Consider the following 14,110-nt stretch of genomic DNA (forward strand, 5'->3'; position numbering starts at 1 on the left):
GTTTTCTGGGGGTTAATTGGAAATAAGAGTCTCATGGATTTTCCTACCTGGGCTGGCTTGAACTGCAATCCTCAGATCTCAGGTCCCTGAGTAGCTAGAATTACAGGCATGAGCCACCAGTGCCCAGCTAGACATGTTGCTCTAATGGATGGTGTTCCAGAGTGAATAGTGACTTTAGTGACAGGAGCCTAGATGCTGAGAAAAAGGGCCATAGTTCCTCTGTGCTGTGTCTGCTGTGGATCTGCTGTTGGAAAACATTAGCAAAATGCAGACATCAGTCTTTCCATGGCTTATACTTACCACTCTCTGGCACATAGTATGGTATATACTTGATTTTTGGTAAGAGTTGTAGTCTACTATATTTCCTAGGATTTTCTCCAATGTCTAGGCTCAAGCAATCTGCTTGCCTTGCACTTTTTTTTTTTTTTTTGCCAGTCCTGGGTCTTGAACTCAGGGCCTAGGTGCTGTCCCTGAGCTTTCTGCTCAAGGCTAGCACTCTACCACTTGAGCCACAGCGCCTTTTCTGTTTATGTGGTACTGGGGAATCGAACCCAGGGCTTCATGCATGCTAGGTAAACCCTCTACCACGAAGCCACATTCTGTCCCTTTCACTTGCTTTTTAAATAATTAAAAATTTTGTTTTGTGCTAGTCCTGGTCTGGAACCCAGGGCCTGGGCGCTGTTCCTGAGATTGCTTTGCTCAAGGCTAGTGCTCTACCACTTAAGCCACAGTTCCACTTCCAGCTTTTTGGTGGTGCATTGGAGGTAAGAGACTCATCGATCTTCCTGCCCTGGCTGGTTTTGAACCATGATCCTCAACCTCAGCCTCCTGAGTAGCTAGGATTACAGGTGTGAGCCGCTGGCGCCAGGCTCGGAGGCCCTTCCTCCAAGAAAACAAATCCAGTTCGGTGCCTTTCCAGGTTCTCCTCCTGATGTCCTCCCGGCCACCACTCTTTCCGAACGCTACTCATGAGACGTCTCCGCCTCGGGCCAGAACCGGGTCGTGACAGCAATTCTCCAGTCCACGGTTTCGCGGCCTCGATTTCTCCACTCCAAAGCTGGAGCGATTTTCCCCAGGGGATGACGTTATGCGCGCCGCATGCTGGGAATTGTAGTCCGACACTTCTAGAGAGTGACGAGTCGGAGAGCCGGGAACTGCAACTCCCAGAGGCCCCGGCGCCGGCACGACGGGCTGGCCGCGGGACTCGGCCCGTGGCGCTGCGGGAGAGGGTGCGGCGGGTCGCCGGGCCGCAGATCCCAGTGCCGACCGGCTCCGCGCCAAGTCCGGCCCCCGGCTCCGGAGGCGGCCCGAGCTCCGGCCGGCTATGAAGAGCGAACCTTCGGTCTCCGCAGCCCCCCTCAAGGGGAGCGGCGAGCCTCGGCGGGCGGCTGCGGCCCCGGCCCCGCCGCGGCTGCTGCTGGAGGAGGCGAGCGACCTGCTGGTGGTGCACCTGGACTTCGGCGCGGCGCTGGAGGCCTGCGAGCGGGCCCTGCGCGGCCTGCCCGGCGGCCCCGGGGCCCCGCGCAGCCCGCCCGGCGACCCTTCGGCGGCGGAGCCCGCGGGCGCGTACGTGCCGGGCTCTCCGGGCGGGACTCGGGGTCGCGGGACTTCCGCCCTGCCCGGGCCCTGCCGCCCGGCCGTGGTTAGCGGCTCCCCTGCGCCCCGGGCCGACGGTCCCTGTGCCGGCGGAAGGGCCCCAGGGGTACCGAGTGTGGCAAACGTTCTCTGGGAGCCGGGGTCTGCCCTGCTGACGCTTCGGGTTAAAGAACCCCCAGGAAACCTCGGCCCCGGATTGCCCCACCGAGTGTCGCCAGCCTCCTCCCTGCTCCGTGGGGTGTGAAGTCGGGTGGCCCGCGCCGGGGAGCCGGTGCTAGGAAAGTCAGGGCTGATCGTAGAGAAGGACGGCTGGGGGCGCTGGTCGTGTTTTCAGGATGTGACGGGGTTCGTCGCAGTGCATGTTGAAAGCTGTTTTTCTTTTTCTATCTGGAGGCATCTTATTAGATGATTCTATAAGGATAATTCGGAATTTTTCTACGTACACATGGCCAGAACCAGGTTCCCAACCCAATCCTTCACTAATCATGCTTTGGTCCTCACATCTCCTACCCACAGTTAACCTTTTCCCCCTCCATTGCCTCCCTGTTGGCTCAAACCTTACTTCGCCTGTACATTGAGATACACTTTGGGCACTAGCTGATTCGCATCCAAGAGATTTCCAGGAATCTAAGAGGAGAAAAGGGAAGCCTGTGAGGCAGCTTTCAAGGCCAGATACTAATGGGGGAGGGTAGAGATTATAGCTGTCAAGAGAACTATCCCAGGGTGGGTGTGGGAATGGAAGTGTGGGAACCACTTCTGAACCGGAATTGGTATTTTGCTGACAGCTCCATCGAGGTAAAATGCTCCCTGTGTGTTGTGGGAATCCAGGCTCTGGCAGAAATGGATCGGTGGCGAGAGGTCCTCTCCTGGATCCTTCAGTATTACCAGGTTCCTGATCTACCCCCTAAAGTCTTGGAACTGTGGTAGGTCTTTTTTTTTTTTTTCTTCTCTTCAGTGCTGGGGCTTGAACTCAGGGCTTGAGCACTGTCCCTGGCTTCTTTTTGCTCAATGCTAGCACTCTATCACTTGAGCCACAGCACCCCTTCTGGCTTCATGTGTATGAGGCAAGCACTCTACCACTAGGCCATATTCCCAGCCTCTGTGGTAGGTCTTTCTTGCTAATGTTGGGATCACTGTAGGAGCAAGAATGTTGTCCTGTACTCTCCTGAGTCGGTTTTCCTCTTTTCCTGTCCCATACCAGTTCCCTCCAAATGCCAATATTGCCCTAGACCCGAGGAATTCCTAATTCTTTCCATAGTGAAGGGTTAGATAGAAGTATAGGGCTATAGGGATGAACCAATTGTGGAACACTGACTCTTCCTCTTTGGGGATTGCATTATTTGGGGAGGCAGCATTCTTTTATACAGCAAAATGCAAGAACCTGAAGTTATGCTGGATGTGGTCAGTGCCTGGCTCCAGGACTCGGACAACCAAGGTCTTCCAGAATATAGAGCTGTGGCTGAGCTGCACTTGCGGCGGGTGCTGCTGCCCCTGGGCCGAGTGTCTGAGGCTGAGGAATTTGTGATGGGCTTTAGAGCCTTGGGCGAGGAGCAGCTGCAAAAATTTCTCCAGGCTGTACATACCACAAGACAACAGCTCAAAGAGAAGCACTCAGGCGTCCTGGAGACCCAGAAGCTGAGCCAGGAAGGTAGGTGTTTATGGCTCTGTGATATCTGCCGAGGGGACTCATCTACCTTCCCTGCACCTTAGGTCCTCTATAACTTTTGTAAGAGCTTGAGAGCAAGTCTTTATATGGATAACTTAGGCCACAGAATAGACACCTGATGAGTTGCTTCATAAAACCAAGCCAGAGGGCTGGGAATATGGCCTAGTGGCAAGAGTGCTTGCCTCATATACATGACGCCCTGGGTTCGATTCCCCAGCAACACATATGTAGAAAATGGCCAGAAGTGGCACTGTGGCTCAAGTGGCAGAGTGCTAGCCTTGAGCAAAAGGAAGCCAAGGACAGTGCTCAGGCCCTGAGTTCAAGACTCAAGACTGGCAAAAAAAAAAAAAACCAAGCCAGACCCTCTGAAGTTGGAATGGAAGGAGAGTCTCCTGGGGAGACGTTGCTGGATCTCCTGTATGTCACCATTTTTTTTTTTTTTTTTTTTTTGGTTGGTCCTGGGGCTTGAGCTGTGGCCTGGGCCTGGGTGCTATCCCTGAGCACTTTTGCTCAAGGCTCTAGCTCTTCCACTTTGAGCCACAGCGCCACTTCCAGTTTTCTGATGAATAATTGGAGATGAGTCTCACGCTTTCCTTCCCAGGCTGGCTTGGAACCTTGATCCTTAGATCTCAGCCTCCTGAGTAGCTAGGATTACAGATGTGAGCCACTGGCACCCAGCTTACCTTCCTTTTTATGTCTGATTAGTCATTTTCTTTTTGGGCTCTTTAGTTTGTGTCTCTTGCTTGCTTCCACCATGCTGGTCTGGCTAAGATGTCATTCCTCCTTTCAATTCTATCCCCACTACAGACACTTCTGAGATATCCTGGTATAGACAAACTAGTACAATAACCTGATCACTTAACTTGTGAAATAAAAGTTACTTGCCTTCAGCTTTAGACTACATGATGCAGTCTCCCATCTCCTTGTCCATTAGCATGCATGCTGTTGATGCTACACTAATGACTTCCAGGTAGCTTTCTGAAGGATCCCTGCATGGGGGTGGAGGTTATGAGGAACAGTAAGGATCCTTTACTTTATACGTTTCCTTGGTTCCTGAGTCCTTTCAGCTCCTTTTTCTTGAATCTACAAACAAATACTTCCAATGATAGAAAATTCTGTTTTCTGAATCAGCACATCTATCTCTGAACAACTATGTAGGGATATTCATTCTTATGCCAGATTTAAAGTATGTCACCAGGTAGTATTTACACACCGATTTCTGTGTTTTTATTTCTTTCCTCTTAGTGCTATGTGAAATAGATATATCCCTGCTTAAAAAAATATTTCATACAAATCTGTCAGCTTATGCTGGTTGCTAGTGGCTCATGCCTGTAATCCTGGGTACTTGGGAGACTAAGATATGAGGATTGTGGTTTGAAGCCAGCCTGGGCAGGAAAGTCCATGAGACTCTTACCTCCAGTTCACTACCAAAAAGCTAAAAGTGGAGCCATAGCTCAAGCGGTAGAGTGCTAGCAAAACCTTAGTAATAGCACTTAGACCCGGAGTGGAGTTGAGTTTTAGGACTGGTGCATACTTGCATGCGCGCGCGCACACACACGAGTCTGTCAGCTTAATTAGAAGACTAGCATCTGGTTCTCCAAAGTATTTTTCTCTGGGTGCCTAAGAGCGTAAATTTGCCGAAGTAGAAAATTTTTTCTTTGCAAGCAGGTTGTTGGCTTCAAGAGTCACCCAGGTGTACCAGATCCACTGCCCTTCATCTCTTCCATAGGGAAGATAGCTCAAGGGGTTTGATGTTAGGACTGGTACCCCTTTTTTTTTTTCAGTGCTAGTGTTCTTGTTGATATTTACAAGCTAAGACATTTGAGTTCCTCACCATATGTTTTATGTACCCTTCATTCTACTGTATGGCTTGGAGTTATTTATTTGTGTATTTTTTTGTGCTAGTCCTGGGGCTTGAACTCAGGGGCTGGGCGCTGTCCCTGAGCCTCTCTGTGCTCAAGGCTAATGCTCTACCACTTGAGCCACAGCACCAATTCCAGATTTTTCTGTTTATTTAAAATTGAGGAATTGAACCCAGGGCTTCATGCATGCTAGGTAAGCGCTAGGCCACATTCCCAGCCTGACTTGGAGTTATTCTGCGTGTATACTACAGGCTGGAATATAGAGAATGTTAAAAAATGATGAGGCTTTTTTATTTTTGCCAGTCCTGGGGCTTGAACTCAGGGCCTGAGCACTGTCCCTGGCTTCTTTTTGCTCAAGGCTAGCACTCCATCACTTGAGCCATAAAGCCCCTTCTGGCTTTTCCTATATATGTGGTGCTGAGGAATCAAACCCAGGGCTTCTTGTATACAAGGCAAGCACTCTACCACTAGGCCATATTCCCAGGCAATGATGAGGCTTTTAAAAGAGACACAAATATTCCAGGCCTACCCAGCTAAGTAGGGGTCTGCACATGACAGTATAGTAATATAGTATATCCTCATACCATTTCTGGGGGACTAGGATGTAGATCAGTTTCCCAGCACACATGAGGCCCTGAATTTGATTCCCATCACTGCAAGACAAAAAACAGCCCCCCTCCCCATTTTAGAGGTTTTGGAATTTCCCTTTGAACTACCTCATGAGTTTTGTGAGAAATTATCAGTATTTTTTGCTTTGTATGTGTGTGTGAGTGTGTGTGTGTGTGTGTGTGTGTGTTGGTGTTAGGGCTTGAACTCAAGGTCTGGGTGCTGTCTTTTAGCTTTTTTGCTCAAGGCTGGCTCTCTACTACTTGAGCTATAGCTTCAGTATCAGAGTTTTTGGTGGTTAGAGATTAGAATCTCATAGACTTTGCTATTCAAGCTGGCTTCAAACCACCATCCTGGGATCTCAGCCTCCTGGCATTATAGATGAGAGAGAGCATTATAGGTGGGAGCCACTGGTGCCCAGCTCTTTTTGTTCAGTTCTTAAATCTGGCTCAAAGCTGAGAGCCAGGAAATCTTACCCTGAAATTATGCTCTGTGCTTTGACCAGGGTCATTCTCCCACAAGCTCCTGTCACTGCTGACACTGCTTCGTCAGCTTTGGGACTCTGCAGTGAGCCGCCTCCTGTCTCTGCCCTTGAAGAAGAGCCTGTTGGCTGCCCTGATTCTCTGTCTCTTGGTGGTGAGGTTTGACCCAGGTGAGTGGTGGAGTCTCGGCTCCTGGGGAAAAGGAAACTAACAGTGATGGGGCCTGAGGGAGCAGGGGCACTGCCATACACTCACCAGCATGCTGGAGATGGAGCTACTGCCTATGATCTTGCTCCCTGAGCCCCAGCCAGAAGAGGAGCAGTTTTTACGTTGCCAGAGATGATGGAATCATTTCAGTACCTGCTTATCCAGGGATGAAGTGCAAGTAGAACACAAGTGCAAATCATTCTTCCTCCAGGGGAAGGGGTGACATTGTCCAAAGAGAAATGTACTCTACCTGATTTATGTAACTGCATCCCCTCTGTATATCACCTTTATAATAACAATAAAAATTATTAAAAATTCATCATAACATCTAAAAAAGTTAATCCAAGTGTTCATATCTAGCAAAACATGGAATTGTAAATGAAAGTCCCACACATTGTAGAAAATGTAGGAAGTAGAGGAGAGCACAAAGAAGAAAACAGATGCCTATAAGCAGCATGGCTATGACTGCGTGTAAGTCAGTCAGCCATAAGCAGCATAGCTTCCAAGCCCTGAATTCAAGCTCCATGACAAAAAAAAAAAGAAAGATAGAAAATTGAACAAATCTATATGGATCTTTTATCTCAGTAAAATTAAGGTCTGTAATTCAAGTGGAGAAAATATTTCCTAAAGAAAATGAAAGTCCTTATTATTGAGCAGAGTGCAGATCCCAACAAGTGTCAACATGTGCTTTAAGGGCAAGCACGGAGGGGAGCTTGGCAGGAGCACTCACAGCTGTCTTTCCTTCTTCCCACAGCTTCTCCTTCCTCCCTGCCCTTCCTCTACCAGCTGGCTCAGCTCTACCGCCGGATCAGGAAGGCCACACTTGCTCACCTCCACCTGCTTTCCCTCCATGATTAAGCGGTCCTCCCTGGCTGTCTTGGCCTCCAATTGTCCACCCCTCTGAAGCAGAATAGGTGCGCTCATGATCTAGCCCCCTGAGAATGTGTCTGGCCTGTGCTAGAAAGAGCAACAGAGCTGGGAGGCCTTCTGTGGCTCTTACCCCTCCTTTCTGCATCTCACTGGCTGGCCTTGGGGTCAACATGGGCATAGCAGAACTTGAGCCCCAGCTATCTGAAACAACACCTCTTACACCAGCAGATATTGGGAAAGGAAGGAGGGATTTGGGAACTGGGAGTTTTTCCCAGAAATATTCCATTTTTTTTCAAAGGCAAGTGTTGACTTTCAAGGTCAAGGTGTCTAGGGAACTGGAAATTCAGAAAAATCCTAGTGGAGTGACCTTTGGCCTTTCACTTCCCTGAAAAACTTAATTCTGAAATTATCCCATGGGGCAGCACCCTAATTAGCATAGAAGTCAGAAGAACCATTTCTCCCCGTGCTTTTCCACAAAGAAGTATAATTTTGTTTGCATTCACTATTCCATTATCCCTCAGTGGGCATGAGGCTCCCATTGTTGAATGTGTGTCACTGTACTCTGTTCAGAGCCATCCAGGTGACCATGGGGAGCAAATCAAGCCAGGCATTGTGTCATGGGGGAAAGTGACCTTGGTCTTCAGTTCTGTTTTCCAGCATGTTAGCAGCCAAACCCTGTTGTGTTGCACCCATTCTCTGCCACTCTGCCCCACCATATCCCCTACTTGCCCTGAAAACTTGGTTTTCAAAATTTCTTCAGGTATCCTTGCCTCCTTGGTCCACACTGGAGGTTTCCCTTCTTATATCCTGTGCCCTGGTTCTGTTCTATTATTTGTATAATGCACAGCTTTCTGCTTCTGTGGCCTTGAAAAGCAGGCCAGCCACAGAGGCCAATGAGCTGAAAATGGAACTGGGTTATCAGGTGAGCTAGAGGGGCAGTCTGGGGGCTGGGCAGAGGAAGGCCTGGTTTTGAGGAAGGAACAGTGAAGCTCAGGGAGGAGAAGCTGCTTGGCATAGAGGAGTTGAAACATGCCAGCATTTCCTCTTGATGGCCACAGGTATCTTCCGTGTATCCCTACAGGTGGATGCAGTGCACCCATTGAGGTGGTGGAAGCCCTCCACTCAACAACAGTCTCTGTTAGGAGCCACCCAGTGCTGGGGCTAGGGTGTGGATGCCAGGGATACAGGGATTGGTTTCAGGGACTAGAAGTTTCTCTTTAGAACAAGGAAATGACAGGCAGAGTTACATCTAAATCCTTATGGTTTGGTCGAACCGAATAGGAAATAAATGTGGTTTTGTTTTAGTATTTAAACAGAACTTAGAACCCCAAGGGGAGAAAGATGTAGGTAAGGTTTCTGATCTAGCCTTTAGAATTCCTTCTTTAACCTTTTTGAGTCAGGGTCATGTCAGGCCACTTTAAATTCCTGGGTACAAATAATATCCCTGCCTCAGCTTCCCAAGTAGCTGGGACTCACATACCTGGCTTGCATGATTTTGTATGAGAATCTGGTCCCATTCACTACCCTAGAGAAAACTCATTCGTGCCTTCCATGGCCCAGCACGTGCTCCAGGCCTCTGTGCTGTGGTTTTTGTTTCCTTCACAGGGCCCAGTACTTGCACTCTCCAGGGATCTCCTTTACTTGGGCTTGCTCTAGGAGTTTCTCTGCACATCTTTCTGACCCTTCCTGCTTCTGGGCCCCTGTCTCATGTCCCTTCTGCAGTATTTTTTTTGGGGGGGCCAGTCCTGGGCCTTGAACTCAGGGCCTGAGCACCATCCCTGGCTTCTTTTTGCTCAAGGCTAGCACTCTGCCACTTGAGCCACAGTGCCACTTCTGGCCGTTTTCTGTATATGTGGTGCTGGGGAATTGAACCCAGGGCCTCATGTATAAGAGGCAAGCACTCTTGCCACTAGGCCATATCCCCAGCCCCCCTTCTGCAGTATTGACATTGTAGCAGAGCATTTTCTGTTGTCTCCATGCTATGAGCTCTTTGAAGCTGGGCAGTGGCAGGGTTTAAGTTCAGCTCGGATTCCTGGTCTGCTGTGTTGAGCAACTATTGGATAGTGTCAGACTTAGGTTCTCATCTGTGAGTCAGTTCTTATCTCATACTAGTGCTTGTTGTGATGAAGTGGCTGGGTAAGAGAAGGTGCTTAGAAGGGTTACAAGGGGGTTAATGCAAGTGACTCAAGCCAGAAGTGGCTTTTGAGCATTTGAAATATGCCTATTCTGTGTTGAGACAATCTGTAATTGTAAACTATCACTGGAATTTGAAGACCAAGTACTTTAAAAAAAAAAAAAAAAGGAAACTGGATCTTTTTTAATATCGATTTCATGTTGAACTGCTATTTTGGATACATTGTGTTAAATAAAACCTACCACAACTAATTTCATTTTTCTACTTTGTGTGAGGCTCCTACAGTGTTTGAAATGATCTTTGTGGCTCACATTTGGTGACCCTTCTCAGAGGGGGATGAATTTCAGGGGAGGAATGCACAGGACCTTGGGGCTGTTGGGTCTGGGAAGAGCTCAGGTACAGATGGCACCCTTCTACTGCCTTGATTCATGAGACTGAACCCCGGAAAGATCACACGGCCCAAATAAGACCCAACTCTTCTGATGCTCAGGCTTGGTGGCCTCACTCAGCTCCCAAATTCTCACTCTCTGTCACCTGGGCAGATGTATCCTAGAGGTCAGTTCTGCAGGAGTCTGAAAGTGCGTGATGTAGAACAGACGTTTCTAACTCCAGGGGTACTTCAGAGAGCAGGAGTTGGGTGTGTGGGGGAGAGTGGAGAGTAACATTACTGTGGGTGATCATGGGTTTGGGGGGAGGGGATGGGACTGCTAGTACCTGGAGGAGCACATGGAGTTCCAGAAAGATTCAGTACGGAGGAGGTAGCATTACATAGGTTTGTCCAGGGGATTCTGTTCTTTTGCATGGATATGTGGGTACATGTATGTATGAAGATAGGTTTTACACATATGACACAGAATATAAAAGCTACAAAAGGTAGTCATGTAAATGAAACTTCCTCTCTACTATGCCTATTTCCTATCCAGAGGCAAGCACTGCTGAGTTTGTTCACCCTTCTAGGCATATTCTGATACTAAGTTTTTTATTTCTTTGACAAAAATGATAGTATACTTCATCCATTTCACAGTCTGTGCACTTTTTTGAAACATAATCTGGGAGTCTTTGTTTCCTATGAACACAGAGTTGCTTTATTCCTCCTCACTAAACAGAATCATTTACATTTGCCTTTTATGTATGCAGAAATCTCTCTGCCCTTTCCCAAGTTTCCTATTTACAAGTTATAGTCACTTATCTGTACTGTCACTTCTCTGAGGTATTTGTGGCTCTACCAACCTGGGACCTGCTCCAGGTACAGTGTGTGGGCAGGCCATTTCATACACTAGACTGCTCAAGCAGTCCCCACCATGTGGCTGACCAGAAGAAAGAAAAGGCTGGAATGAATTGCACATAAAGCACTGCTAAGGACCTCAGCTCTCCTCTCCTCTCATGGAGAAGCTTGTGGCCATGAAGGTGGGGGCTGTCAGAATTCCTGGATAGACAAGCTGCTGGTGGCCTGGCCAGAGTCAGCCTCACTTTCCTTGGAACCTCATACATACGGGGTTTAAAGAAAAATGGAGGGCCTTTTTGCTTTGTGTTTTGCACTGAAAAACACCTCGGAGACAATGTCTGGTACTTCATCCTTCCTGGGGTGGTACCACTTCATCCCACACAGCCTCTTGGTGCTTTTGGGTGGCTGGCAGCTGTTGAGGGTCCATACTTGAACTGTACTAGAATCTTGGTGACATTATGGTAAGGTTTGGACATTGCCTGGAGTCCACTGGAGCTGATTGTGCAGGTGAGCTTTTTTTCTGTTCCTCAGTGTTAATGGCCTCTGGCTTTTGCTGTCTTGACTCCCAGCTCCTAGTACTCACTGCCTTATGTTTTCTGAGTTCTCTGATTATTGTCCTATTAACCCCATCCCAGTACAGATGAGTTGATAAGGAGCTACAGCTAAAGTGATGATGTCCTGAAATCCTCCATTTGTGATATCCATCTGGGGGAGTAGGAGCGGAGGAGAAGTAGAGCCAGTGGGAAGTTACTGCGTTTCCTGACTTAAAATGATCCGTGCCCCCGGTACTGACTTTGGCCTAGGAAAACCAGCTTCTTGTTGAGATTTGCCTTTTCTTTGGTGGCCCTTTGATTATGGCTGCTGGAACGATGTAGGCTTTAAAGGGGCCACTTTTCACCTGTGTTATTGACTAAAATGCTCATTCTTCCCTTATCTAAATAGTCTGAAGCCTATGGGGTACAAAGTTGGAACGTCTGCTTTTAAATACAAATTTGCTTAAGGTATTAACTACATATGGCAAATACTGAATCTAGATACCTTTGTGGTAAGTATTGTTTACTCTCAGGAATCCACACTCTTAACCAGCAGTGTGGGTACCTGGAAATTGTTCTTCCTGTGCCTTTTCCTTGGGCTCCCAGGCTCCCTCCACAGTGAACTCCATCTTTTACAACCTCCACCCTGCAATACCTTTAGAGATATTTTGACTGTAGGACTAAGCTAAGAGAACAAGGAGAAACCTTTCTATCTAAGATTTGCCTTTCTAGTTTATCTCATAGCCAGAGATCAAACATTTGTATTTGTGTCAGACTTCGTGATATAAACCCCAGCTCTGTCTTTTAGTGGTTGTATATAGAATAAGAATCAACATTTCTTCAAAGTCTCAGATTCCTTGTATAATGGGGATAATAAAAAATTTATTTCAGAGAATTATAAGATTTGCTGTAAGTAATATGCAGCTCTTAGCAAGGGTTTAGCATTTAGGAAGCGTTTGCTATCAGGAAAAATTGTACAATTTAGACATAAATATCTGTAAGACTAGCGTTCTCGTGAAGTTTATGTTGTCTCTTATTAAAATGAGGGTGGTTTAACTTTTTAGGCCATCACTGCAATTATTCCTATTTTGAATTTCCTTGTTTAGCGGTGGAACTCAGGGCCTGGTGCTTGTCAGGCAGGATCTCTACTACTTGAGCCCTGCCACAACGCCTTTGGCTTTTGGTTATCTTTCAGGTAGGTCTTGCTTCCCTTGAGCAGCTTGGCCTGGACTTTGAACCTTCTACCTTCTACTCCCTGCATAGCTAGGATGACAGGTGCAGATGACCACACCTAGCTTGTTTCCTTGAGAAGGGGGTCTTACTAGCTTTGAGGCTGGGCTGACCTCTCACGCTGCTAGAATTATGAAGGTGAGCCACCACACCCAACTATCACTTTAATTATTATGTTTAATAATATTTTCCTATAGTATAAAAATGCATACAAGAAAGTATGCTCTTACCTGCTAACTGAAATATGGCAGAGGTGGAGATACTTATTTTTAAAAGATATTTTAAATATAGTATAGATAGTTGATCATAAACAGCCCACATAGGGATTATATCAGGGTTATGCAGAGAAAGAACCAACAGGAAATATATATGTTTATGTACCTATAAAGTTTTTGTTTTTGCAGTGCTAGGGACCAAATCTAGGGCCTTGGAGGGAAGTGCTCTACCACTGAAATAGAGATTTATTACAAGGAATTGGCTTAGGAAGTTATGGAGGCAGAGAAGCCCTAAGATCTGCAGTTGTTAGGGGAGACCTAGGTGAGCTGAGAGTATAAGTTCTGGTTCAAAGGCAGGAGAAGACTAAGGTTCAAATTGAAACAGCTATGTAGGAAGACATCCCTTTCTATTCAGACTTTCATTCCACTCTGTTCTTCATTGGATTGCATGGATGTTTGACATCACAAAAGGCATCTAGTTGGTCTTCTCTGCAGATTCAAGTGTCCATTGCACTCAGAACTTGCCCCCCCCCCCACCACACACACCTAGGAGCTTTACCAATGTCTGGACACCTGTTGCCCAATTAAATTGATACATAAAATTAAGCATCACAGGGCCTGAAAACTATGTTCTTTTGCTTTTCCAAACTTCCATTTGTGGGGGAAAGCATAAGGTTGGAGGTGCAATGGGAAAAGTATTAGTACCAGATTTGGCACACTACATGTCAAATGATTTTAAGAAAGAAGGCTTAAAAACAAAGTGCCTTCTTTTTACTAAGAGGACTGTCAGAATGCTCAGGTTGTCAAAACAAAATTTCACAGACTGAGCAGCTTAGCAGAAATTTGTTTCTGGAGGTTGGAATTCCAAGGTCAAGATGCAAGCAGGGTGGGTGTCTTCTGAAGCATCTCTTCCACCTTCTCAGTTTCTAGCTATGTCCTTGCTTGGCCTTTCTTCTGTGTGAATGCATTCCTGGGGTCCCTTCCTTTTATAAGGACAATATTCCTATTGGAGTAGCACCCCATCCTCATGGCCTCATTTAATCTTAAAGGTACTGTTTGCAAATACATCACATTGGGGGTTAGTTCATTAACATATAATTTTTGAGGGGGGAAATATTGAAAACAACAACCAATTTTTTTTTATGGCTCAGCATTTATGGTGTCATAGCTTCTCCCATACAAGGGAAAGAAGAGATGTCTATGGTTAGCATCATGATGAAACATACTTCATTGGCATTATCATTTCTAGGTTCATCTACTTTATTCAGACACATTGAGCCTGTTCATATTTTCTGGTTTACAAAAATAATTTATTCAGTCCCATTTTTTTTTTTTGCCAGTCCTGGGCCTTGAACTCAGGGCCTGAGCACTGTCCCTGGCTTCTTTTTGCTCAAGGCTAGCACTCTGCCACTTGAGCCACAGCGCCACCTCTGGCCATTTTCTGTATATGTGGTGCTGGGGAATTGAACCCAGGGCCTCATGTA

The 14,110-nt window shown here is 46.9% G+C and overlaps 1 protein-coding gene across 1 annotated transcript; it reads left to right on the plus strand.

Moving 5' to 3' along the window:
• Positions 1-1,201: 1,201 nt before the first annotated feature.
• Pex26 (peroxisomal biogenesis factor 26) lies at positions 1,202-7,676 on the plus strand. The gene is made up of 5 exons (XM_048335198.1): positions 1,202-1,566; positions 2,382-2,519; positions 2,949-3,244; positions 6,236-6,382; positions 7,174-7,676. The coding sequence occupies exons 1-5, from the start codon at positions 1,325-1,327 to the stop codon at positions 7,275-7,277; spliced, it is 927 nt and encodes a 308-aa protein (XP_048191155.1). The 5' UTR covers positions 1,202-1,324; the 3' UTR covers positions 7,278-7,676.
• The last annotated feature ends 6,434 nt before the right edge of the window (positions 7,677-14,110 follow it).

The sequence above is a fragment of the Perognathus longimembris genome, chromosome 27, assembly GCF_023159225.1.
Source record: "Perognathus longimembris pacificus isolate PPM17 chromosome 27, ASM2315922v1, whole genome shotgun sequence".
NCBI lineage: Eukaryota > Metazoa > Chordata > Mammalia > Rodentia > Heteromyidae > Perognathus > Perognathus longimembris.

Excerpts from the sequence above, each read along its gene's own strand:
- Pex26 (XM_048335198.1), top strand. The coding sequence starts at position 1,325 with ATGAAGAGCGAACCTTCGGTCTCCGCAGCCCCCCTCAAGGGGAGCGGC. Across the intron at positions 2,520-2,948 it reads CCTAAAGTCTTGGAACTGTG|CATTCTTTTATACAGCAAAA; the intron begins GTAGGTCTTTTT and ends TTGGGGAGGCAG. Across the intron at positions 6,383-7,173 it reads GGTGGTGAGGTTTGACCCAG|CTTCTCCTTCCTCCCTGCCC; the intron begins GTGAGTGGTGGA and ends TTCTTCCCACAG.